Consider the following 26,905-nt stretch of genomic DNA (forward strand, 5'->3'; position numbering starts at 1 on the left):
GGCATACTGTAAGCAAAGCACAACTTCCAAATTACTTTTCCCTTAAGTCACTGAGGTTTTTCCTGATGTTGGTCTTAACATATCTTGCAACAAGTCAGCCACAATGATTTGGCTACTTTCCTTTTAAGATTTTAATTCTCCCAGGTGTTGTCAAAGTTTATCTGCTTAAACAGATCAGAGTATGTCACCAGACCTGTTCCTCTAAACCACTTTGTCTCTTTCAAGTTACACATACCTGAAGTCAGGAACGTTCACATCTTTCATTCATAGCAGTAGTCTAAATTCTGATAGAGAAATCTGGCTTTGAAAATATCTAAATCCTAACTAAGACTGTTCTCTAAATTAAGCCATAGGAAATTGTCAAGACAGCAACCTGCACTTTTTACCCTCCAAAGATGAATATACTAAGAACAAGGAAAACCTAATCAGCTTTTAACAGTTGGCTGTAAATCTAACAAGCTTTGCCTTGTGAGCTGTGTGGATGTACAGACAAGACTGCAAAAAAGTAATTCTAGCTTGAGGAAAGGCTTACATTGACCTAACCCATTCCACATCAGCGTGAGACAAACATCACAAAACTGGTGGCTGATTTGGTAAGTGTTTTTAATGGTGAGAAGCTTCCTATCAGAACTGTAGAAGGGATCTTAGCTTAAAATAGTATTTTACAGACCAGAAACACAGAAGTTAAGCAGCAGTTTATTGCAGTTGACCAAGTATGTAAATAAACTGTTCTGACAATTATGAGCAGGGCACTTTTTTTTTTTGTTACAGTGGATAGTTTCTTCCTGCTTGTAAACACTAGAAAAGTATTTCCTCTCCAAACAATTTAAGCATCAGAAAGTATAAACAGTCTTTTGCAGAGGTTCATGACCAGCACTGGTTGCCTTCTCTTTTTGTTCCAATAGTTTCAGGGCCACTTCTACTGTCACACACAGGTAAGGGACTTTTCTATTACATTTGAGACACACAGGCTTCTAATTGTGGCCTGTTATTGAATAAATAAGTGTAGTTATATTTTTTGTCAGAGATTGCATCCATGCTTTGATTTGCAGTTCTTTCAATAAAAAAAATGAGTATGTAAAATACATTCTGGTAAAATGAAAACTTAAAAGTGTTTGTGTGTGTGTATATATATATATATAAAAATAGAGCATACAAAAAAAAAAAGCCCTTGCCAGAGTTACTCTGACAGCTTTTCCAATTTTATAAACTTAGTTTGTCGTGCCAGTCACAACACTAATGAAGGCATACCTTAACGTTCTAGTTTGTGTAAGACCAGGTGATGAAGTAAGTAGTTTAAATTACAATCTCCTATACCCAAAATTCACCCTCCCCTTCTCACTTTTCCAAGTAAAATATAGTTGGCTTTCAGAATTTAAGTACAAAGAGCAAACCAGAAGATTTTCTATAATTTTAGAAGCATTTTCCATTATTTCCGGTTTCAGCATTCATGCTCTAGGAAGATGTGTGGTTTATTCTGTGTTCAACTAGTGCATGAAGTCAGGTAATTCTTGCACAGTCTTCACACAGACAGAGCAAGCAACTTACTCTCTTCCTCTCTTCCCTGATTTTTGAAAGAAAGCCTTGCTGCAGGAGAACGCTCTCGGCTCCATGCCCACCAGGGATGAAGCGTGGGTGCTTACAATAAAGAACAGGATAAGCACATAGTCAGTCAGACAAACTCTCAGAGTCTCCCAACAGTTTCTGGTTTGGTGACTTCAGAGAGAATAAGGTGACGGTTTTCCTTTCAGGAATTTTTCAGTCACCTTTTAAATCCATGTAGATTAGACTCTACATAATAGGGAAACTGAGACTGTCTGAATTATATTGTAAAAAAAAAAAAAAAGGATAAAATTAAACTGTTTCTTTATCCATACCGCTATATTTTGGCAAGTTATTCTCATTTTTTGTCGTCCAAGAATGCAGGCAACTGCATACTTCCAAGAGAAGGTTGGGTGCTCTCCCCTCTCTGCTACCAGGTGTGCTGAAGTGGAGTTGTATTTCTTCTTTCAGAAGTAAAGAAATACAATACTCATGAGCACGTTGAAGTCAGACCTCAAATTCATACATCTCTCAAAACAGAAAATGCTGTTTCTACGCTTACTTTTGTAAGGGTGACTGAGAAGAGGACCTTCCAGATACCAAAATAAGCAGACTGGGACAGCACAGCACCCTGCAGCAAGGTGCTCTGCAGCTGGCTGAACAGATACCGTGATTTGTCTCAAACCTGATACTTACCTCTGCCATGATCCCCTTGAGTTCTTGTACCAAAAAAAGAATGCTGAGGAATTTATTCCTTTACTATGCTCTCCATTACACTCACTTCACAGATACCTATCTTGGCTCCTGTGAGGTTGACTTTTTTTTTTTTTGAGATGAAGAATTGTATTTTTTTTTTTTTTTCCAATAGTGAGCCTAAATGTAGCCCTGTGAGCTGAAAGACAATAGAGAGCTAGGAAAACAATCTAGATTAGTGTTTCTATGGCAGAGGCAACTTTACATACTGTCAGACAAATGTCATTTTAAAAAAGCCATCCTTAATTATATAGGAATTGCTAAGTGGGTTCAGCGCAAACAATTTAGTGTATTTACACTGAATTAAAAAGACTAGAAAGAAATTCTGAGCTTTGCAGCACAGTCAACACCTGTGAGATTCAAGAGCAAGGACTCAAGTTAAAACTGTAGGCTGCTAGAAAGGAATATGGCTTTATTTCATTTTAAGAAGAAAAGCCTTTCTTGCTAAAAGTGGGGATACTCTAGTGTACCTGTGAAGTACCTACATCCAGAGCATACTCAATTTTCTACCTTTGTTCCAAAACAGGATCTCTCTTGAATACATCCCATTAATTGTAAGGGGGAAAAGTTCTTTAAAAAGATACTAATTTATCTGAATTTTCTGCATTCTCAACAGGTGATATGAAAATATCTCAGTGACATGATTTGTTTTATCCAGTGAATGTATTCTAGACAGATCAACTGCATTCAATTTATTACTTTATACAGTGTAACTTATTTAAATAGGTGTAGTTCAGTTTTGGTTTAGGATTCATTACTGTTAACCATCTTAAGCAGGGATACTGCTTTATAGAAGGTAATTTCTGACGTGTATCTGGCTCTTAAGAATCACGATTCAGAACTATTTTGCCAGACTGCCAGCATTTTTCTTAAGAAATTCAAGTGAGAAAAATAGAAGCTGACCTTTTCAACAACATGCAATAGGAAAAAAAAGTTGGAAGGAATGTCTCCAGCTCCAGGGCAGTGGATTTTTTCAGAAAAAAACCCAAACCTGCTACAAACAGTTGTTAGAGTTGCTCTTCCGAAGTGAAAAACAAACAATTTTATCACGAAATTGGGAAGCAGCTCCAAAGCAGTAATCATTTCAAGCCGCCACTATGACAATCATGCAAGTAGAAAGGGTTTCTTCCCCTGCCCCCTTGCCTTATAAAGTAAATTGAAATAGCACTAAGGCTTTGTACTACTTTTGCTTATTGTAGCAACTGTGGGGTTTTTTCTTTCATGAGTTACTTTTTGGTTATTGAAATAAGCAACTTCTGCCAGTGTTCTTTCTGCACAGGTCCCCACCACTGAGATCACAGTCTGACTTCCACCCTCCTGGCCATCTCCTGGGGGCTCACCTGGAGTTGGTTATTGGTCTTCCTGTCACTGCACTCACTTGCCCACTGTGTTTAGTGCCAGCGCCTGCCACTGTGGACAGGGTGACTCCCACAGCAGTCGGCAGGACGCCAGCCCAGGGGAGCAGGGTGGTCCAGTTAAATACATTTACAGCGTTTCTTTCCGTGTTTGCAGTACAGCACGCCCAGACAGGTATCAAAAATCCTGAGGTGATGTGTGTGATGTACTGCTAACACAGAGAAATGCTGTGAATACATTTGCTCAGTTCTGTTCTGGAGATGCATTTTTATTCATCTTCTCCTCTGTAAAATGTCATCTCCAGACAGCAGTACGTTGCTCACGCCTGTCCCCAGGGTGCCCTGCCCGTGTTAACCTCCCTTAATGTAAGCAGCTCCTCCCCACGGTGAGGACAAAAGCACAGCAACTTTGTCCTTGCCTCTGAACACTTTCTGGTATTTGATGCAGTTGAATACAGTATACCCAGTGTGAGATACATTTAGCTGAGAATTTTTTTATATATACATCAGCACATTTGTATATAGTCTATGGTCTAATATTGGCCATCAAGTTTAGCTTACTTCCTCCTGTGTACTATCAGCATCATTGTGCACCTTGCTGTCCATGCTTCTTTGTGAGTTTCTCTAACTACTTTTTCATAGGCTGCAAGTTATCTTTCAGGGGGTGAATGGTTCTTAATTTCCACTCATGATTAAATGATGAGTATGTCATACAAGCTATATGCTTGGATAGCTTTTGGCTTAGATGTACAAGGAACCCTGGTAAAACCTGCATACATGAAGTTATATTATAGGAGCAAGTGTCTGGCTGGAACCTCCAGAGGTTTTCTGTACATACCAAGTCTGAATGTAGCTTAAATTATTAACACTCTAGCATAAGACTTAACATTTCTCTAGGCATTTGAATTTATGCAAGGCAAGCAAAATGAAAATTACATTAAAATAACAGCTAGGCAGTTCATTTTCCCCATCAATATTTACAACACCCTTAGAAAAAGAAAACCAAAAAGCAAACATTCCTCCAGCTTGTGGAAAATACTAAACATCCTCATTCCTTTCTCTCTTACACAAATTTAAACTGTCACTGTTTTGCAGAATTTGCTTCCTTGTTTGTCAAAAGCATTAACAAGTTAGCAGAGCACCCAGTCATGTAGTTATTCTATTAAAGAGAGACAGAAAACCAAATTATTTTGCAGTAGTATTATTACTACAGTAGGATTAACACAACAAAGAAACAGACAAAAATACAAAATGAGTCTGGGAAAAGTCATAGGATTATACCAATGCATTTAAAGTAGTATTTTTTTTTTAAAAAAACGTTTGTGTGAATTATGTACATGTCCATCTGATGCAGCTACTTACTTTATCACATACATGTGACCTGAGTGACTCCATCTTCCTGGTCAAATTGTCCATCATCCAGTTCCCTTAATACTCCATCACTGCTACTGAAGCCTGAAAAGCCCCCATACTGGGAGGATCCCTCCTTCGTCCAACATTGTTTAGAAGGAGACAGGTGAAACTCATCTGGTGGCTGTCCAATTTCTACAGGGCGAGAAGTAGCTGTGTCTAATCCAACACTCCTGCTAGAGACTTTGCCTTTTTCCTCTCCAATAACTTGTCTTAAGGATTTCCTCTGAAATACAAGATGTTTAAATGTTGGCTTATTTGGGGGAGGGGGGGTGTGGGTGTAAGCCAAACACTTTGCAATGAGGTATGCACGGATTTAACGTGAGCTGTATTTTAACATAAGGAAGCATTTAATGCGACGGTTTAAACTATGAACTCCTCTGGAGAAAAAACCTCAAGACAGACAAAGGAGATACAAGACATGGCTGAGATTCAAGAAAGCACAAACAAATGCTAAAAAAGGTGCTTCAACAATACTCAATTGTTACACAGTCCCTGGCAGATCCAGAATGATTTACAAGTCTTTACCCACGCTAAAATCAGCCATTTGAAGAAAGCATGATTTCTGTGCCTAACACGTCTAACGTACCCCAGCTCTGACACTGCCATGCGGCACACGCGTGCGCTGCCCTTTCTCATGCTCTGCAGCCATGATGCTCGAGGGTGGCCCTGCTCCTGCTATCAGCTTCCTCTCAGCTGCAGAGGTCCCTCCTGCCCCGAGGGGCGGGAGGGCCAGGCAGTGGCAGGCAGCAGCTGACACAGCTCCGCCATCTCCAGCTACCGCTGCAGGCACACGTCCACTCTCCTTCACTCACAGATCTGCATGCCACCACGTACATTGTCTGGCTAGTGCCCTCATCTGCAAGCTGCTCTGAGTCAGTGGATGTTGATCACTTCCACAAACACAGTTCTGCCTTGAAGCTTCAACGAGAGTGCAGCATTTGATGAAGGTGTGAGTTGAACTCCACTGACACCGAACTCTTTTAATGTGATCTGACCCCTTAATAGGACCGAAAGATTTCCCACTGATCCATCTCATGGTGAGACTGCTATGTTTTCCCATCTTTCCAGTTCTCCCTATAAAAACCTTCAAAGCCTTTCCAGGTAATGGCAAGTTTATTGAGAATAGCATTCAATCCACATGGTGGATCTACACAGACAGAAGTCAGCAGCTGTCCTGTACAGTAATTTGAGAGGGGGTCTAAAGAGACCTTGCAGATGAAGAACTGGGTATAAATACAGTCTGACATTAGTACTGGGATCTCCTGACATGCTTCTTGAAGTGATGGTTGCCAACATCAAAAAGAAAAGCAAGCAGATTTTGATTTATGCAAACAAAACCCTATCAGACTATGCTAAGAGTCCTCTTAGGTATTACAAATAAATAAAACGTTTATTTCATTTTAGCATCAGGATCTACCTGAGGTACTCAGCTCTGCGATGATGCAGCACCCCCAGAGGCAGTGTCAGTGCCCTGAGACACACCAGAGCAGCATGGTCAGACAGGCAGAAGGGCCCTGCCTGCCTGCCTGGAGCCTGGCTGTCAGCATGAGCACTGCTAAACCAGGAGATGCTTTGCCAGGGGACACAGCCCTGTCCACAGCAGGAGCACACCCAGCTAAGCTGGAACGCAGCCCCAGCATGGAGCGGCATGTTGGTGGGTAAAGGACACATGTGCTCTTGCAGGAGGATTTGCATAAATGCTATCACTTTAAAAACAAAATCACTCCACAACTCTGTCTCTCATGCTCTGGCAAGTTCTGTGCCCCCCTTCTATACATTGCTAAGTTTTTTTCTCAAACCCTTTTAAAACAGTAAAAACAATGGCCCTTGTGGCTAAAGGAAATGCATTTAGGGAAGCTGTTACACGCGGCATTGGGAAATTAGACTAAGGGGAAACAGTGTTGCCTCAGGAGAAACAGAAGGAAATAGGCTTCGCCTGGATGCCACAGTAAGAGGATGAAGTCTGCTTAAGGGAAATAAAGGAAAGAAGAAAAAAACCCAGAAAACCCTCAAGCACTGTGTGGTTCAATCTTGGATCTCCTCCTCTGAACCATTTTCTTAGTAAAGCAAGTGGAATGTGATAAACAAAGAGCCCACTGAGCCAGCATAGCCTTCTAATCCAAGAGGCCTTTGAACCATTACGCAAAGCGTAAGTCAGGTCATCATGCACTATCCCATGAATATACAAGAGGGCAGAGAGATGAGCTGTGAGGACATAAAATATACCCTCCTCTGAGGTACCCGTGGGAATAAGAGACCAGGTAATTGGGGTTTTCTCCTTAATTCTTACTGACAAAAAGCTTCCTTTAGAAATGGCAATGCCTAACTTTAACCCAACAATTAAAAAAAAGATAGTCCTGAGTACACAAAGCAACCTGTACCCCATGTAGCCATTCTCCAGAACATGAGTCACAGAGGTCCAGCAGCTGATCTGCCTGTGTGGCAAAGCTCCTGCCGCGGCCAGACCCTGCTGCACTGTGGAGAGCTGGGAAGTGAGGTGATCAGGGCTCTAGGGGCTTGACAGTTTAAGTGTTTGAGAAGGCCTGTATCAGGCTGCTTTCTTATTTCAGGAATGAAAGAGCCTTGCTGGTTTTGTATTTTGACTGTCTCATAGGTAGCATTCTTCTCAATGTACCCGAGTTGTAAACATGCTAAGGGTATGCTTAAACAAACATGAATTGTAATGCCTTTTTTTTTTTTTTAACTTAAACATTTTAGATATTTGAAGTATCTCCTTGTTTCAAAAACATCCTAAGTTGTGGACATGAAATTTTTTTTAACAACAGCTTTAATGCAATTTGAACATCCATGAAAAGATGGGCAGTACAAATGAAAATGAGAGGAATTAGATGTTTTTACTAAAACCTTTGCAAGGATTTGATAAAGTTGTATGGCTATGTCATCAATGTCCAGAGGACATTTTAAATAAACATATTAAAGTTTCTAGAGCAAAAGTTAATGCTTTCGAATTTCAGCAGCTTGTTTTTTGAAATCTAGCTACTCAGTGCAAAGCTAGCATGACATTCTAAACCATTGAACTGAAATTGTGATGAAGGTAATATGCTGTTTGACAATTCAGACATTTTGGTAAAAAAGCAATGAAGTAAAAAGATTAAAATTCATGGGGAACCAACATAACTGGAAAACCAGAAGGAAAATGTTGCTCTGCTAAACATTTCAGCTTCAGCCTCAACTACCCATTTATCCCATGCTAAAATGACCTCAGCATATTGAAATTTCCTGGTAGAGAAGTAAAGCATTTCACTGGTACTTAAAGAGCACATTTAGATACTACCTTTGTTCGGATTTTGAACGCAGTAATCCTGGTGTAAATGGCTACAAATCAGCTATTTCTTGTTTACTTCCAGTATGTTAATACTTAAGTCAAAGGTTTCCCATTACAACAACGAAAACAATAACCACAAAGCACACTATTTTATTTGTATAAACCAAAGCTGCTGATCACCTAACAACTTGGCTTAAAACTGTGAGCATAACGCTTCCTATTTCTAATTTAAACCAAGTTGCGAATATTCATCAGTTCCTTGTACTAAATGTTTTTACAGAACTGGTTTGTATTACGTTTCCTGGCAGAATCCAGTCTTAACTATTCTAACTTGTGTCATGTAGTTACACTGCCTTTTAAGAGATGCTTTTAGTTAGAAATAACATACTTTACCAAGGAAAGGGTATTCATCTCAGGAGTAAATGCCCTTATTATACAGAGTATTAAAAAGGTAGGGAAGCATCAGGACAAGTACGACTTTGATAATAAGTAACATAATAAGGTCTGTACAGTACTGATATCAAAATTATGTTCCAAAACATACTTTCAGAAAAGTCTTAGTAAAGAGTGTAAAGACTACAAAGTCAGGCATGAGAATAAGGGTCAGAAGCTTTGAAAGCTAAAAGGTGCAGATGCTTGGCACACAGGGGGAAATTAAAGGAAAAAGATTTTATGAGGTACTGGCAGAATTTAGAACAGGGTATGAATGGAAGGGGAGATTAACACACTGGCGAGGGAGACTACACAGAAGAGAAAAAAGCAGAAGCTCGAATTTTGTAAATGAGGAAATAAATTACAGATAGCAATAGATACAAAAAATAAAACAGGACTTTAATTGTGCATTTTGAACACAGTTATTCCAGGCATAGAAGCAGTAATTATCAGGGTACACAGTGAAAAGGAAGTTAGACTGGAGATAAGCGAAAGTCTGGACAGGAACAAAAAAAAAAAAAAGGAGAGAGTATATTTTAGAAACACTAAGTAGAGGAATATGTAGATGATAGTAACAGACAGGACAGAAGGTAAAAAGGAGGGAGAGAGATCTGGTATGAATGCAAGAACTTTTATAGAGACTCGTGGAACTATTTATACAGATGGAAAGAGACTAGGTATCATTGCCTTACGATAGTATACAACACCATGAGTGACAAGGTTTGTAAAGTTACTATGCTGGTGCTGGACATGACTGAGTACGTCCATAGTTTTCATAGCTGCTGAAGACTATCACAGGAAAGTCACCGTTGTTTAGAGAAAGGTGGAATGGCCATCAAAACCCAGAAATAACAAAAATGAAAATCCATCACAGAATGTTGAAAGACTTCACAAAGAGCCCATCAGTAGTTCATCCTTCTCTGGCCACAGCACGGTTCACTATAGCACTATACAGGTGCATAACTGCTGTGACCTTGACTGAGCAGAACACAGTGAGTGCCAGTCACTTAATCCTCAAAGCACTTTCATACAACTGCTATTATGAGAGCCTCACTCGAAAGGGACAAAGAGTTGTTCAGGTCCAGCTGCAGGAGTTTTAAATCCTCCATTTCTGTCACATATTTTCATGCAGCAACACAGCACACACACACCCCCCCCCACCCCCTTCAGATCACAGTAGCCCTTGCACAACATGACACTTGTGTTCTTCTTCAAGTGTGAAAGTAGCCATTTTGGAGGTCAAAATAAAATGTTTCCTTTCATGTGCAACAGATCCAGGATTTGAATCAGAAGACTTCCTGAACAGCACAGCCAACCTCATCCACCCAAGACAGTAATTTCTTAGCACAAACCAGGTTTTTAGCAAGCTTATGCTTTTCTCTATGGCTTAATTTAAAAGGTATATGACTGAGAAAAAAAGAACATGTAAGTTCAGCTGCAAAAAGCTCTCCACAAACTTGAAGTTGAAAGAAGTAAAACACTCTTCTGTCACTTTTTTTCCCATTAATTTTGAAGTCTCATTTGTTTCTGTACCTAATTATTACGTGAAGTACTAATTTGTTTTTATATTAATACCATAAATACATTACCTCTGGTGTCTGGACAGCAGAATTCCACATAACAGGTCTCTGAAGAAAAATTACTTGCTTTGTGGCCAGATTTCCTTCACTAAAATTTAAAGAAAATTGTTTCAATAACTTAAAGGCAGTAATAGTTACTGTAACATGTTCATACCTTTCAGAGTCAACTGTAAGCTGTGTGTACATAAGTCCATGAGTGAGGATAGACTACCAATAACTGTTTTAATTAATTCTTGAACAGTTCTGTAATCACATTAAAGGAAAAAAAAAATATAGAAGCGTAGAGCTGGGTTAAGGTGTTGCGTTTTTCAGCTCTACATCCACAGTGAGATAAATGACACTGGCCATTTTGTACATGAGAGGTACATGCGTAGAAACGAGAAGAGAATATAGTAGAAAGGTAAATAAAGGGAAAAAAAAAGGAATTGAAGTTTTTAGTCCTGGAACTTTTACAGATATGGATACTGCTGTGGTAGATATAATTTAAAGGAACACTTAATTTTTTTTAAAGGAAATATTTTCAGAAAAATAAATGAGAAAAGTTGTTGCTCAAGACCAACCTAGATGTTACTGATAGATGTTTCAGAAGTGTTACACTTTCAGTAGTGGTGGTACATCCTCTTGAAGCTTTTATGTGTATATTTTCATCACCTTTGCATCAGAAATACATGTCAGCACACTGATTGCATATGTACTACAAAGCCCAGCTCCATGTCACTGGAAGAGTGCAAGAATTTCAAGACCAGAGCTCTAGGATGGGAGGGTTCCTGTGCTCTTTTAAGTATCAGATACTACATTTTGATAAACTCTCCTTCTCACCCCAACTCCAACTTCTGGGCAGTATTCAGAGAGATCTTCACGCATCTAAAGGAAAGACACTGAAATATCTTGGCAGAAGAGTGACTGAAGATTTAATTAAGAGTGTGCTAAAGTAGCGAAACAAAAAAGAGACGTAGTGAGTTCATGTGAAGTATCCATTATTCTACCTATTCTATCAACCCTAAAACAGTATTATGCATAACATTACAGAAAGAACTAGTAAAATAATGTAAGCTTGTAATTCAGTATGGGTATGTCACAATCTTAACAACTGCACACATAGAGCTGAGATAACTGATTAATGTTTTATGTCAGAGCTAGGACTGATAGAACTGATCTGAGTTTAACATTAGGGACTTGCTCCAAGAGAAAAAAAACAGGGATTAAAACTGTTCCTATGAGATCAGGAAGAGCTTGTTAACAGCCTGCTTGTTAACAGTAGAGCTTCTGGAAGTAAGTTCTGAGAAAGTATACAAAACAGCGCCATTCCCAGCAAACTCAGCAACATCTGATCATTAGTCAGTGATGATGGTTTTGTGACTGTGTTTGGCCCCTCACAGTCTTCCTTTCTGTCCAGCTGAACTCAGGTCATGGAATATCTTTGCATGTCTTCCTTGGATGAGAACAGAAAACTATCTTAAACTCCAGTTTGTGGGGAAAACAAGGAGGCAGGAGAACAAACTTATTAGTTTCCCTAAGTCAACAAGGTTTGTTGCTCTGAGTGTGCCTACCTCACTCTTTGCATTCACTAAAAGAAAATGTGTTACAATTTTATGTCACAACAAGGAAATCAGCAATCCTGCAACCTTATTCCACTTGGCTAGGTATCTCTCCCTGCCTCAGTTATGTCTGTTTCGATAATATCAATTGGGAAATCTCTCTTCTAAGCAAGAAAGCTGAACACAGTCTCTGACATGGGGAAGAGCCTACGGCTTATTTTGTAACAGTGTCTGCATTTCTTCAGAGAAAAGAAAAAATTCCAAACATTAAGCTACAGCTTGTACAAATTCTACTAGAACAGAAAAAGGACACGATGGTGAGTAGACAATAAGTAAATTAACAATTTTCTAAGTCTGACCTTATTAAAATGCCACACACGACAAAGTGGCTATGAGCTTAATTCACAAAGCACTCAATGACAGTGGGATTTCCACAGAATTTAAATGAGTAAAAGTGCTTAGAGCAAGCCACTCCATGGCTTCCCTCACACCTCCACATTTCCTCTTTGCCTTGTAAGTCAGGGCCATTTTGAAAACTTAGATTAAGTAGATTGTCATGATAAATTAATATTCACAAAGTCAGTGTTTTTGCACTGCATTTGCCTGCCTGCTTTGTGGCGCCAGTAGACGGTCTGCCTTGAGCATTTTCAGGGACTACAGTAATCAGTGAGGGGAAATAAAGGTCACTGCAGAGTAAGGCTGCTGAAGCATTTTTCCCGTCTCTTCTTTTAAGAGGGATGAAGGGCAACAGGGACTCTCTTGTTAAAACACCAGCAGTTTGCTTGTCTGCTTATGCTGTATGTGCAGTAAATTTTTCCTCTTACATATATATATTTAACAAGTCCCCCAAAACAATCACCAAGCTAGAAGCTAAGCAGTACTGCCAATGACTGATTTTTACAGATTTTTTTTTATGCATGAACATTTTATATACAATGCACTTAGAATTAGGTTAGACAAAAGTTTTCTGAAAAATGAACAAAAGGAGGAAGATAATAAATCCTTTTAACCCATTAAGGTTGTTTTGCATTTCCCAAAATACAGTTTTGCACTCCTCTGGAATTGCACAGAATTTAGACTTTCAGTTATGAGACAGACACTAGCCTGTGACAGTAAGTGGCTTGTTTAATGAAAAATTTTAAAAACCTTAGAAATCTAATTCTAGACTACAAACATGTATGAAATGCTACAAACTGATAATACTATTAAATTAACTGCAGTAGCAGTAAGTTACCAGAAAAGTATCTTCTAACATTTTTTCCACTCACTAGATTTAACTCTTAAAAGGACTATTGTTTTTTGTCCTTGCTTCTGAAATTCACACAATTACTGTCAAATTCTGGTACTGAAGACATTTATGTAGTAAGAGTTGTATATAATACAGGAGGCTCTTTAGGTCACTAAGGTTATTGTGGATCTGTCTTATATTCTTTTTGTGTCAAAAAAATTCTTTATTGACTGCAGACCAGGTTGCTCACAGCCCCGTCCAACCTGGCCTGGAACACTGCCAGGGAGGGGGCAGCCACAGCTGCTCTGGGCAACCTGTGCCAGGGCCTCACCACCCTCACAGGGAAGAAATTCTTCCTTACATCTAATCTAAATCTGCCCTCTGTCAGTTTAAAACTGTTACCCCTCATCCTATCCCTACCCTCCCTGATAAAAAGTCCCTCCCCTTCTTTCCTGCAGCCCCCTTGAAGTACTGGAAGGCTGTTATAAGGTCTACCTTTGCTCTATTTGTAACAGCAAAGATAACATTTCTCAAGGAAATGTTTCCTGCATCCAACATGATCAAGACATTGAAGTGGAGTTAAAGGACTAAACAGGCCTATAGACTGCTGCCTCTGCCTGAAACAGGACAGTGATCCAGGACATTCAGCTATCATGTGACATAACACTCCACGCAGCAGGACATTTTATTTTATGGAGAGGAACATCTCCACAAAATAAAAAGAAAAACTTCAAGCAATTACCAAACCACACAGAAACAGACATGTCAGCCTGGTGTGTTTTTTAAACTGTTTCAAATCCTAACCATTTAAAAACCAAAAGAGGAACACATCACTGCATGACAATCCTGTCACACCCCAGAATGTATTCGCCTGTTGGTCACACTCTTCATTTGCAGATGAGTAGTGGGCAGCATAATGGATAGGAACAGATCACAGATAATCTGAGATGAGGGAAAGTTTTGCAATAAGTTAGGAGAAAAAGACAGAGAATAGGAGCAAGATATTATGGTGAATAAAAATGGGGAGTAGGCTGCCCTCCTAGGATTTTATTGTTAGAATCTTCTTTATATACTTTGTAAAAATTATTTTGAAAAAAATAAATATAAAAAGATGAATTTGCCAGATCATTCCAAAACGTTGCTCATTTGTTTTTTCAGTGTTTCTGAGGCCTGTTAATACTCAGGCTGGGTTCTGAGGTCAGAGTTCCAAGTCTGGGAAGAGACCAGCTGCTTGACAGCACAAAGTGTCCTTCTTTATTAAGACATTTAACTTGCATTCCTAGGATAATCCACCACCACAGTAATGTCATCTTCACATCAGACACACAGTAACCATCCTGGAATTTCTTCTCCTCTTTAAATACTAACATCAGTGCCTAAAAATAGTATTTATCAATCAACACAGCCTATCGCAACAGAACCACACTCTTTTTTGGACTATTAAGCATTCTTAATTCCCAATTAGGATTTCTTGTTCACAGGCTCTCTTTCCTTTTACAAAGAAAACTGAATAGCTGTATATGAGACACACTACCGGCACATGAAACATGATTTATCATATTTCTCCCAAAAGTATCTCACGAGCCACACTAGGACAACAAGTATTAGACAATTCATCCAGACACTTCATGCAGACACCTACCCAACCATTTAGGCCAGAAAACAAATGCTTTTTGTTAGTCTGAGTTATCCTAGCATTGATACAAAATGAATCCAACTTCAGATTTAGCCAGCCTACAACTCCCTTTTGCATGATTACATCTCTTAATGGGCTGGTTGTTCACATCTGGGAAGCAACACTACTTCAGACATCTAGTGCAACTTCAGTATCTTGCTGGGGTATTACCTTCTTACTAGTTCAAGGAACAGCTCCAGGCTGATGAATCTGTTAGCACTTCTTCCTATTTTTTTTCTTATAGCACTTAGCATCTTTTAAAAGGCCTGCCTTTGCTCTGTGTTCCATGAGGTACAAAATAGCACAATTTTGCCTGCTGTGAGCACAGGTGGATACTCAGAGTGGTTGACCAGCAGCTGCTCAGGACAACCTTGACCCTGCTGTCCAAACCCTACAGCACAGGGATGGGTACAGTTACACTGCTTGTGGGATAGAAGAGGTTTGAGGTTAAAACTTCTCTCTCATCCTATGACCCGCAGTGCACCTTGACTACTAAAATCTTTCTCTCCCATTATCCACTCATGTACTTCAAAGTAGATCCAGATCTTAAAGGCTTACTCTAAAGCTCTTCAGATTTGGCCAAAAATCTCAGCTGTTTATGAAAACCAGGTTCAGCAGTTCACACACCTTTACAAGTCACCATGTTCAAAGCTAAGACATTTAGATTACGAAATTTTGTTTGAAGAAATATATTAAAAGATAACCATTTTGTTTCATATTCTGGAAACTGATTTTCTCTGGAGTAGGATCAAGTTCAGAATTTGATAAATTTCCAAGAAAACAAACCACACAGAGACCTTTAAAAAAAACCCTAGCAGTATATGCTTTTTTTTTTTTTTAACCACAATTTCTTCTGTCTTTGCATTTAACCAGTTGGTTAAAAACAACTATTACAAAAATAGCCAAGAAAAAACTCAACGTCTAGTTCCTCAACAGAAAAACCTCCTTCTCACACGGGTGAGCTGATTTAATTATGTAAAATCACTTGAACAAAATTCCACTTTCTTGGAGCAGTTCTCTTAGAACCTTTCATCCTTTTTCATGCTGTATTGATTTAATACAGTGAGGTCTGGATCCAAAGATCACTCAAGTTACCCACTCTTTCCACTGTCCTTAATGAGCCCTAAGCCATGCCTCAGTACATTTATTTGCTTGTTTTCAAACCCTGGCAATCTAATAGGATGAAAATTAAAAAAAAAAAAAAACCAACCAAAAAAAAAGAGGGAGAAAAGAGATATATGCTTAATCCAGTGTTTCATTTGCCATTTTTTAGCTTGATTCCATGAAGCACACAGTACCTTGTTTTGGCTAAAAAAAACAAAAAAAAACAACCAAAACACCCCAAAAATTCCCTGAAACCTTACACTGGATCCATGTCTGCTGTTTAGCTCTTCTTACATATACAGAGCCCCCTTCAGTCATCTAAATAAATATTACAGTAAGAGAACTGAAATCCAGTAGTCTAGTACTATATTTGAAATGAAACATAATGTCTACATTAAAGAAGAGAAACAGCCCAATAACTTGCTGGATTAGCACATTCTCCTCCCTAATTTGCAGTAAGTACTGCATGACTGTCTTGTGACAATGTGACTTCTTACATAGTCTAAACCAGTCATTCACTAAGGTCCTAAATTAGTAAAACATTTCAACACTTGTTTAAACTTGAGGTGTACGAGATTTGCTGCCCCACTGCCAGGGACTGGGTATGTGATAAAAAGTTTCCTAAACAAAATCTTTAATGTTTAGATATAAACGGTGTATTTTAAATTTAGGATTGTTGATCTAGTCTGAAACTCACTGAAGTCCTAAAAGAGTGTGGCAAAAAGAATTCCACCATAATGCTACTTACATCTCATGTTTTATATGCTGTTAACATTAATTAGCATTTTCCTTCCTTTTACATTTAAGTACACAAGTAATCACTTGAGAGATATACACCAAAAATGCTGTCATTTATTATTGGGGTACCTGTCATGTCGGACAATAGGTGTAGGCAGGACACAGGTCAGGAGCCATCCAAACTCAGCCAGAGTGTGCAGTAAAGGTCCATAATCTGTTTTAATTTCACACCCCTACATTAATAATCATAAAAAGTAGTAAGGAGACTCTGTACAGGTTTTACTCACACTTCTACACAAATTACAACAATTCTCCCTATTTATAATGGGATAATCCTTTGAGGTGACATCAAACTGTGTTGTCTGGTGGAGATTCACTATTCCAAACCGAAAACAATATGAAAAGTTTGAGACTACAGAAGACTAGGAAAACAGACAGAACATAAAACTTTACACATGAGCCTGATTCATGAAGACATTCAAAGTACATTTCACTTGTTAAACTTGTCATGTTGCTAAATTAATGCCTGAATTTAAACACCAGAATAGGTGTCTTCATGTATTTAGGTTTTCACTTCACATCTGAACAACAAGCATCACACCTAGCTGTATACTTAAGTTTCTGGGGGTTGGTGGTATTTTGTTTTGGGGTTCTGTATGTGTGCATGTGCTGCCTTTTTTTTTTTTTTTTTAATATCCAAGGTCTTAGTTTTATGCTGTTTCTTTTCACATTGGTAAACGTATTTATCATGGAATATCTCAAAAGCCCTTAGTATCCTCCCAACAACAATTACTTTCAGATGTCATTAATTCACACCAGTAATCTGACAATATTAAAAATACTAAAAACATTAAATAATTTTATTGCTGTACCATGCTACAGCAGTACATGTAAATTTATTTGGAAAAAATGAAGTCTTTCATATTTAACAGTAAAATTTTACTAAGAATATACATCTGAGAACCACACTCAATTAATTCACCAACAATTTTTTCTTGTTCTGTTTCCAGTTTTTCCTATTTTCTTCCCCTTTTTATTTAAAAACACTTCAGCACACTGTCAGTGGAATTGCACTTGTTGAAATTATATCTAAATTGGTCTGAAACACATACATTTAAAAATCCCACATTTTCTTTGGTGGTTGTATGTGTTAGTATGAATTTTGTAAATGTCAGTCCAGAACTCCCATGGACTATTTCTTTTATACATATTGACCAATGGCCACAGGCCTGACTTCATTTTGATGATTCAGGGCTTCAGTTTAGCTTATGCAGGTGGCTTCAAGAAACCATCCTGAACGTCTGATTATCAAACACCGGTACAAGCATTCTAAGGAAAAAAAAAGAAAAGAAAAACTTAAGTAGGAAATAGTGTTGCTAAATAATCAACAACTTACCTCAATGACTGTCCATTGTTCAACAACTATTGCATCATTTCCTTTCCTGTTAGAACCTGGAACCCCAGCACCTTCTTCTTCATAGATAAACAATCCTTCTAAAGATTTGGGCAAATAGTCCCCTGTGAACATAAAGACAAACATAAACTGAAATATAAAGTTTTAGGTTGATATCAAGATGTACACGCAGGCTTGTTTTTTCCTCATTGAACAGTCCTCTAAAAACTGAGACAGCATATAAGTCAAATTTGAGGTTATTTCTGCATCTAGTTACAACTTGATGAAGCATGCAAGCCAATACTGAAAATACTTTTTTCTACACAACACTACGAACCATTTTCTCAAAAGGATTAGCCACTTCCATGCTTGACTCTGAATTCCAATTTCCTATATTCATATCCTCCGCAGCAGATGGGCCCAAACCCTCTTTATTCAACTTTAATACTGTACGCCTGACAGTAAGTGTGGCTTTTGGGGTGGTGGGAGAGAGCACAAAGATAAATGAAGCATAAAGTGCAAAGCCTAGCTACTGTTACTTAAATAAATATGTAAACGGCCACAGGAAGAGCCTGAAACAGAAGTAATTGTAGGAAGATTCCTGATGGGAAGGAAGTTCCACAGCACAACTCCCTGACTCACTTGTCAAAGCCTGACAGTATCCGGTTGGCCCAAACTAAAGCTGTGCATCAAATACTAGTTCATTTTCTGGTTTTCCTTCTCCTAAGAGCCATTGGGAAGCCTTTTGTTCAGTTATACCTTGACAGCTGACTATCTTAAATTTGAACAATAAATTACATAATTCTCAGAATATTAGATTTAAATCCTCTCCAATATTGCACGAAGACATGTAAAGAGATCAGCGGTTTTGCCACAGCTTCAGGGAAAGCAGATAAAGAAAAAACCCTAGCAAACAAAGAAAACTTATGGAACACAACTGCTCTGGTTTTAGAAACTGATGGCACAGAAGTTGTGTGACATAAACCAGGAATTCCCATTTTGAGCATGCTTGTTAATGTAACATAAAATACCAACTATTTAGTCATACTATTTTTTACTATATGTAGCATATGTATGTAGTTTGAGTTATGATTATTTAGATACTTGCATATTTATCTCTGCCACACATTTGTAGATATATTGGAAATGTTATTTTATTTTTAGATTACCCATAAATATAATGTGGTTGTATATGGAACTGAATATATATGGCTTCAGGCACAAACATACGGATATCTGCACAGCTCCTAATAATTCATAAATTCTCCATCTGATAAATTCAAGGACTTTGAGCTTTCTTCAGTGTTCAGGCAGTCTACCTACAACATGTTAGAATATTTATTTTTCTACCATTTTTCAAACATAATAGAATAACTCTAAGTTTTAAAGAGTTATTGACACGAAAACTCCACTTGGTGGTATTTTGAGACAAAACTGGTAATTCATTAAGTATACCATGTCAAAAATCACCTATATTGAAAAAGCTACATGTGTGGCTAACTGGTTCATCTGCCCATTCTGTCAATTGCAATAGTTTATCTTTGTTAATATCAGTACTCAAAAAGACAGTGCTGCAAATGAAGGCAACACTACATTCATCCAAATGCCTGCTGAAAGAAAAGTTACTTAGTATGACTACATCTTCTTTTGGCAGCAGAACACAGAAGTTTGTAATTATTAAGAATTGACAATAGTTTAACTAAGAAAATTATTTAAAGAAAACCAAAACTTCCTCCTACCTTAAATTGGGTATTGCATTTTGATCCTGGTAGCGACAGAATTCTACTGACTCTGTAGAACATCTGTAGAGTCCAACTCAGAGAAAGATTTTGCAGCTGCCTGACTTGTATCCAGTGTTTTTATTTTTGTCAAAATAGCTAAATTTTTCTCATTTTGCTAAAGTTGTATAAAAGGACAACTACTGCTAAAGACACCTCACAGTCTAAAAGAATACAAAGGTGAGGTGAAGATGACAATTAGATGTACATGCAGACATACAAGAAGTAATGAGTGCAAGTGCTTAAATACTTTCCTCAAATACACATTTTAGGTTTCCCTCTGTTGGGTGTAAAACTTTTATCTGGTTATAAAATTCTTTTATGTTCACCTCAAGAACAAACACTTTAGCTTAAGAACTCAGTAGCTAAATTAATTTCTTAACGGTGGTTATGGACACTTGATCAGCTGCAGAATTCCATCCACATAGTGAGCTGTGCCTCTGAATATATCCAGTTTAATTCAGCTGTGTCCCACCCATGAGTCTAACTGAAACACATACCAGCCAAGTGGGGCTGAAGCAGACCAACTGCTTCAAAGAGGCAGCATGAAACCCCTAAATAAGTCATAACCTGGGTATTAAAGATGGGATAGTTATTCATATAGAGAATAGCAGACAGCTACAAGAGAATGAGAAGACTGTAAAACTGTTGTTGGACAACAGCTGCAAAGATTAATTTCAACAGCTGCCAAAAACACCCCTCAGTAAATTCTAACACATCTCCAGAGAGTTATTTTCCAGCTCTACAAAAAATCTGACTTGAAAAGTAGGAGTCTGATTTCTCACCTCTCCTCCCCCAAATGAAACTTTAGTCTTCCACTGACTTCAACAGATAGGAATTAGAATTTAAGAGCAAAAAAGATGACCAATACAAACTGTGCCATTAGGCTGCTTATGTGCACAAAATATGCAGTTTGAGAGGGAATAGCTACCAAATTCAATCTGAATATAGTTATGTTGATGCATCTGTGTTCCTCCGACAATCGCTAAATTTACTTTACTGCAGAGCTCCAGAAATGCCGTGATTCACACTCAAAACTAAACTACTGAGAAGAATAAAAACTGGAGAATTATTTTCAGGGTTTGGTTTTTGAAGAACCCACATCATCTAACTTCCAAAGATTTTGTGTTTTAGACTTTTTTTTTTTTAAATGTAAGCCCTTCACTAACCCAAGCCTTGCAAAAGGGGATAGTGAGTGCATGTTATGTTGAAACAGGGTATCAGAAAAAAATGCATTAAGACATATAGCAAATATGAAAACCACTCAAAACCCCAGTAATTCTACCCTCCTTACTTCATCTAAGAAGCAGATGTAAAATTACTTATGAAATCCACTGTAATACATTATTAATATATTAATTTACTTAAATTATTAGAGTACTGCAGAAATTGTTTGTCTCTGAATCCTTTTCAACAACTTTTTACAAGACTTCTCTGCACTGCAGTTCTGTTTTGCTTGCTTACACTGAACTACCAAACAACTCTAAACAAACACCAACAAATCAGAACTTAGTACAAGACATGAACAAATCCAACCAAAATATCACAAGTGTAAATTCTAAGTTTGCTATCAAACAACATTTATTACAATAATTAATAAATTCTGAAATTATTAACTATGTCAGACTCTCTTGGCGTGTTCTCCTAACACCAGAGTAATACCATTATCTTCATATTATTTTCAAGTAATTGCACAACAGTAGCTACATACTATTTTTTGCCACACTTCTAATTGCTGGCTTTCAGACAAATTCAGTCCAAATGGAAATGAATCTCTTAATTACGTTATTTTACCAACAACAGAGTTTTAAAGTTCAAAATATTTCAGCCAACAAAGAGCTTCTGCTGTTGTCAACAGTGGTTATGATGCTGTCTCACAGCTTGGCCAAAGCTCAGGGTTTTGGGCTCAGCAGGGTGTGCAGTGATGGGCCTGGGCCAGCAGGAGCACTACTGGCATCAGCCTTGGGTCTGTTCATCAGGGAAAAGGCTAGGAACTCTGGAAGAGATAGTAGGACCTCTCCAGAATAAAAACCGAGATCGAATTGAAACTGCCAGAATGAAGAAAACTTGAAAATCCTGTGGCCTGAAGCTCTATCCTTGCAACAACCTGGGTGTTAACTGAACGGGTAGATTCCTGCAGAAGAGCGCAGGAAGCAGGAGGGATCAGGGAAGACCTCTCTCCCAGCTGTGTGAAAAGGTCCTGGAACACCTGCCTACAGTTGAGAGTCAGGACAAAAAAAAAAAATACTCTCTGCATATGTCCACATCTGACCAGAAAAACCTGCAGACATGTCCGAAAATTCAGGGTTAACAGTCAAATGTTAATGCAATTTGGTGCTGTGGAAAGAATTTTTAAGCCCAAAGAGATGGAGAAAGCAGGAAGCATGGAGTTAGATTTAATGGCACAGTAAGCACAATGAGAACTCAAGGTGCTCTTTTGTCTCATTAGAAGTATTCAGAGGACAGCACAGTATCTACAGTGAGCAGCAGAATATGAACATCAGGAAAACATGATTTTTTCCCATTATCTTTTCCTTTAAAAATAAAACAAACCAAAGAACTAGTGCAAAAGGTTTATTTTATTATAATGCTACACTTGCTTTCCTGCTTTGGAAATCCTCAGTTTGATAAAAAAGCATCCAACATTTCAATTATTCAGCACTAGAACCACCCACAAAACAAGCTGTTACTTTTTCACATATCAGATTCTAGAGATTCGCAATGACTATCTGAACTTTTTTACATATTGCCCGCCACACCAAGCAACAAAACACGATCTATTCTTGCAAATTATGTAGTTCTGCATAAACAAGTAAAAGCTTCATGACACTGTGGGACAGTACTCACCTTTAGAAGTTTCCCAGTGTACAAAAGAATCAATTAAGGACAATCCTTGTTTATAATAAAATGTGGTTAATTCTAGCCAGTCTGCTTCCAGTGTACTAATAACAGGCCCCTTTCTTGTTACTTTCATGGACAAAGCACCTTCATGATAGGTCCAGCAGGTAGAATCATCATCAAAAACATTGAAGACTGTATATAGCTTGTCTAAGAAGAGAAAAGGAAGAAGAATGAGTCTCTGGAATAGCCATTTGGAAAGCTCCAAAATAAAAACATTAATAATATCACATTTGAACATAGTTTTCTAATTCTAAGCAACAGTTTTAAGAATTGTTTCCTGGTGTGACTGTACTCAGTTTCAACCCTAAACACACTCAGGATGAGGTGGGGGGGTACATTCTGGGATATGAGAAGAATTTGAACTTATTACAGTTAGGTTGTCACTGGACCTCTTAAGGAGATGGGTTTTGATAAGAAAAGTGCAGTGGAAACAGGCTTCGTTTCTGTTATTTGTGGAACTTCTGAAAACAAATATTTGAAATGACTATAACTGAAGACTAAAGACAGTTTTCTAAATGTTTAATATTAGGAATGCCTTGCACAGTGTTGCTTTTACTCATTATTTTCTGCAGATTACTTAAGTACCAGTACAATTAGTTGCCTACGGGGGTTTCCCACACAGTAAGTGATGAGTGTGTGAGTTAAGCATACAAAACCTGCATATCCTCAAATGCATTTTGTATCTAGACATTAATACAGTGCTGTTAGAATCATAAACAAGCATTCATCAAAAATTAAAATTTACAAATCCATAGCATTTAAGGAAATGACTGGTGACAAATTATGAAGTCCTAACTATACAAATATATTATACAAATACACTCACATGTACATCACCATTGTGGAGAAATAACACAAAGCAGTTGCCAAAAAAAGCTCTCAGACTGTCTAATACTTAAACATCTGCACTGCCTAAATCAACACAAACCAACCCCTAGAAAGCAGAAGTATTCACATTGTCAAACAAAGGAACTTGGTTTAAATGACCCCGCTTAAGATGCTAGTCTCTCTAGGCTCCATAAATAGAGGGAGATTTCCAAAGTAGGATTTGGACAGTAAATCCAATCTCTGGGAGAACCCCTGTCTGTTTTGAGAAGAGTTACCACACCCACTGCAAATGACATCAGGTGCCTGGAATAAGGTAGAGTTAATTCAGGACAAAATTTTTAACTATCAGTAAGAGATGACTCTCCTTCCTATACAGTTGTATTTTATCACCTCCACAGATGGTTGTATCAGCATAAATGTGTTTACTCTGACAAATCTATATTTCCTTTCCCATATACTGAAGTGAGATCACTTTTATATTTGTTCTTCAGAAAAAAAAAAATCAATTTTCCCAATACAACTATTCAGTTGCTCATGTGTATCAGAAATTTGCCTCTGCAAGCAGTGTATTTATAAACAGTCAAAATTTTAATGTTACAACCCCCACATCTAGCACTCAGTTTTGCATCTTTTGGACAGACCTAAATAGAAATGACATACTGAAGTGACAGTACACACCTACATGTATGTAAGGCTTTCTTTGAAAATTCACATCAGTATTTTTAAAAACAATGGTTACTTACAATATTTGCAAAGAAAGGTATTTAAGTTTTTAGAAGTCTGAACTCCAATATAGAAAGTTATGAACTCCAATAACTTTACTAAGTGTTTGACTAGTATAGAGAAGCCCAGCATATTCTTGCCAAAGCTTTTTGAAGAATTTCCTGAGAACACTGCATGTAGGCGATGCACGGGTTGCTAATCTACCTGGTCACACCAACCTGCATGAACAAAGCTCCTGAACAGAACCAAGAGTTTTATGTTTTTTACTTAAAGGATTTCTATTCTGATACATATAGCAATCCCACTATTTCAAGCTGTAATGAAAGAGTTAAGCTTTAACAGATCATGCTATAAAGGCTCAGTTGTACAAGAACTGCTTTAATTCAAGTGTTAAAAATAAGAGGAACATTGATTATCTCAGTGCTTAGAGTCATTATCCTGCCAGTCTACAGAGTAGAGAGGGTGCTTAACTCTTTAACAGGAAAGTGAAAACGTTCCTTTTGAGAGCAATTAAAACATGTCTGGCCCATCAGAAAGAACCCATTATGTCAAAATGCAATCTGACATGGAAGTTTCATGCTGCCTGCTTTCTACACAATACTATCTTGCATTAGTTCTCATGCTATAGATTACTTCTTCCTTTTCACCTTTTCTTCCTAGCAAGTCAGGAGGCCTTAGTGCTTCAGTATCAGAAGTCACTGTTTCAGGCAGTATCAGATTCTTCAACTAAGTTTTCTACCACAGCACCAACATTCTTCAATGATACTTTTCCTTCCTATACATTTCCTTTTTAATGCTTAATTTTCTTTAGTGTAAATTCATTTTGTAACAATTATACTCTTTGATTTCATGGTCAGTGCATTAACTTAAGTGATCTCTTTCAGGACACTTCTTGAAGGCATGTTAACCAGAAAGAATCCATTATGAACGGATTTGTTTGCTGTACATGATGTGCGTTGGCTAGACCCACATAAAATTACAGCTCTAGCTGGAAGGGGCTCTCCTTGTTGTCAGTTTTGAAACAGGAAGAACTGGAATCATAACATATTATTGGAAATCCTTCACATGTTTATGATTTAACATTAAGAGTAAGTGAAAGCTAGATGCATTTAGGAGAATGTTTTAAAACAATTGCATCCTTCTAAAAGAAAAGTTTTTTAGTGCCACATATTTGTTATACATATATCAAGCAGGCAAGCTATCTGTTTGCACCACATTTAAAATCAGAATTACACTGTGGGCAATTTTGGGGGGTTTGTTTGGGTTTTTTCTTTTCTTTAAGTTACAAATGTAGATTTTGACAGTACATTTATAGTATTCTATATGAAAACTGAAATATCATTTTAATACATTACCACAGTTCACACATACACAGAGCAGGAGGTAAATATTTCTTCTGTTTCTTCAACTGGCAACTTTTTTATGAATACGTATGCATTTAAGGAAGATGTACCTTCCAAATGTTGTATTTGACACAACAGAACATGCTGTTTTGGTTTGCGTTTTCTCCAAACATCTTTTTAAAGCAACAGCTCAATAAAATACTTTAGTTCTGCAATTTAAAAAAACCAGCTTTTATTACCATCTCCTTTTCGTAGTTTAACAGGGCTGACTTCTTTTCCAAACTGGAAATCTGCATCCTGTAACAGACTGCTTTCTCCTTGCACCTCCTCCTCTATCCCACTCTCAGATGAGTGACCGCTCAATGTCCCTTCATTCCAGTTTTTATAGTTCTCATCAGAATTTCTTCTTCTGTGTTCCCTATTTCTTCTGCCCAGTGTTGATTCCAGCTCTGCACTTCCATCTGTGCTTGTACCATTACAGGCTTTCGGTTGAGGAAAATGTTGTGTTACAAATCCCACAAACTTCTTTCCTCTTTTAGCAGCTTCGTTAACCTGTGTTTACAACAGACATTTATCTGCAAAGTGATTTTAGAATTGCATGTAACTTAAAAAAAAACCTTCTATATACATATTCTGTTTAAACTGCTGATGTTCAAGGACATAATACAACACTACTACAGAAGGGCTGCTCATGTTTCTATGTTGCCCATGCTTCAAAGTAAACAGAAGTCTTCCAGCATATCTTTGGGCTCAGGCCAGGAAAGGTGGCCAACACTGGTACTGACTTCAGTGTACACAAAGTCCTTAATTTAGAACAAATCCAAAGTTTTTTACATAGTGATAAGTAGTATACTGGTGCAACAAACTGTACTGTTTCTCTAAACATGTAATACCAGTTGTATTAAAATTACTGACCACTAATACTACAGAAATATGTTTGTCACGTGTCATGATTCATTATCCCCTGGTTCCCTTAGAGGCTACTCAGCTTCACTATTACTGAGAACAGTGAAGGAGCAGAGAATGAAGGGAGCTAGAGGCAAATTTAAACCCCCTTAATTGCTTTCAGTCAGTGGTGGGTCTTCTCTGCACTGAAGTTTCAAAACACAACTGCAGAATATGTGCCACCTGTGGCACGTGTCTGTTCTTGGAGGGAGAGGGGTTTTTTCTGGGATAAGGAGTGCTGCCATTTAGGAAGGTGATCCCTCTATCATCTTGTGCTACAAGCTCTCCCATGCAATAAAGTCTTTCCAGAAATATACAAAAACCCCAGCTCAGAAAGAAGAAATCACCTG

The 26,905-nt window shown here is 37.9% G+C and overlaps 1 protein-coding gene across 4 annotated transcripts in view; it reads right to left on the minus strand.

The window, feature by feature from the left end:
- Window positions 1-1,959: 1,959 nt before the first annotated feature.
- RFTN2 (raftlin family member 2) overlaps window positions 1,960-26,905 on the minus strand; it is a 50,043-nt gene continuing 25,097 nt past the window's right edge. For 3 of the 4 annotated variants that reach the window (XM_074910805.1, XM_074910804.1, XM_074910803.1), the window contains 6 exons: window positions 25,850-26,162; window positions 22,663-22,863; window positions 18,041-18,162; window positions 16,774-16,877; window positions 10,371-10,449; window positions 1,960-5,286 (listed from right to left, as the gene is read on the minus strand). In XM_074910805.1, coding sequence (XP_074766906.1) covers window positions 5,017-5,286; window positions 10,371-10,449; window positions 16,774-16,877; window positions 18,041-18,162; window positions 22,663-22,863; window positions 25,850-26,162 — 1,089 coding nt within the window. In that variant the 3' untranslated portion in view covers window positions 1,960-5,016. Of the gene's footprint in view, window positions 5,287-10,370; window positions 10,450-16,773; window positions 16,878-18,040; window positions 18,163-22,662; window positions 22,864-25,840; window positions 26,163-26,905 lie in introns of all 4 variants that reach the window. The other variant, XM_074910807.1, reaches the window with a different exon arrangement.

Source organism: Athene noctua, chromosome 7 (assembly GCF_965140245.1).
Source record: "Athene noctua chromosome 7, bAthNoc1.hap1.1, whole genome shotgun sequence".
Lineage (NCBI taxonomy): Eukaryota > Metazoa > Chordata > Aves > Strigiformes > Strigidae > Athene > Athene noctua.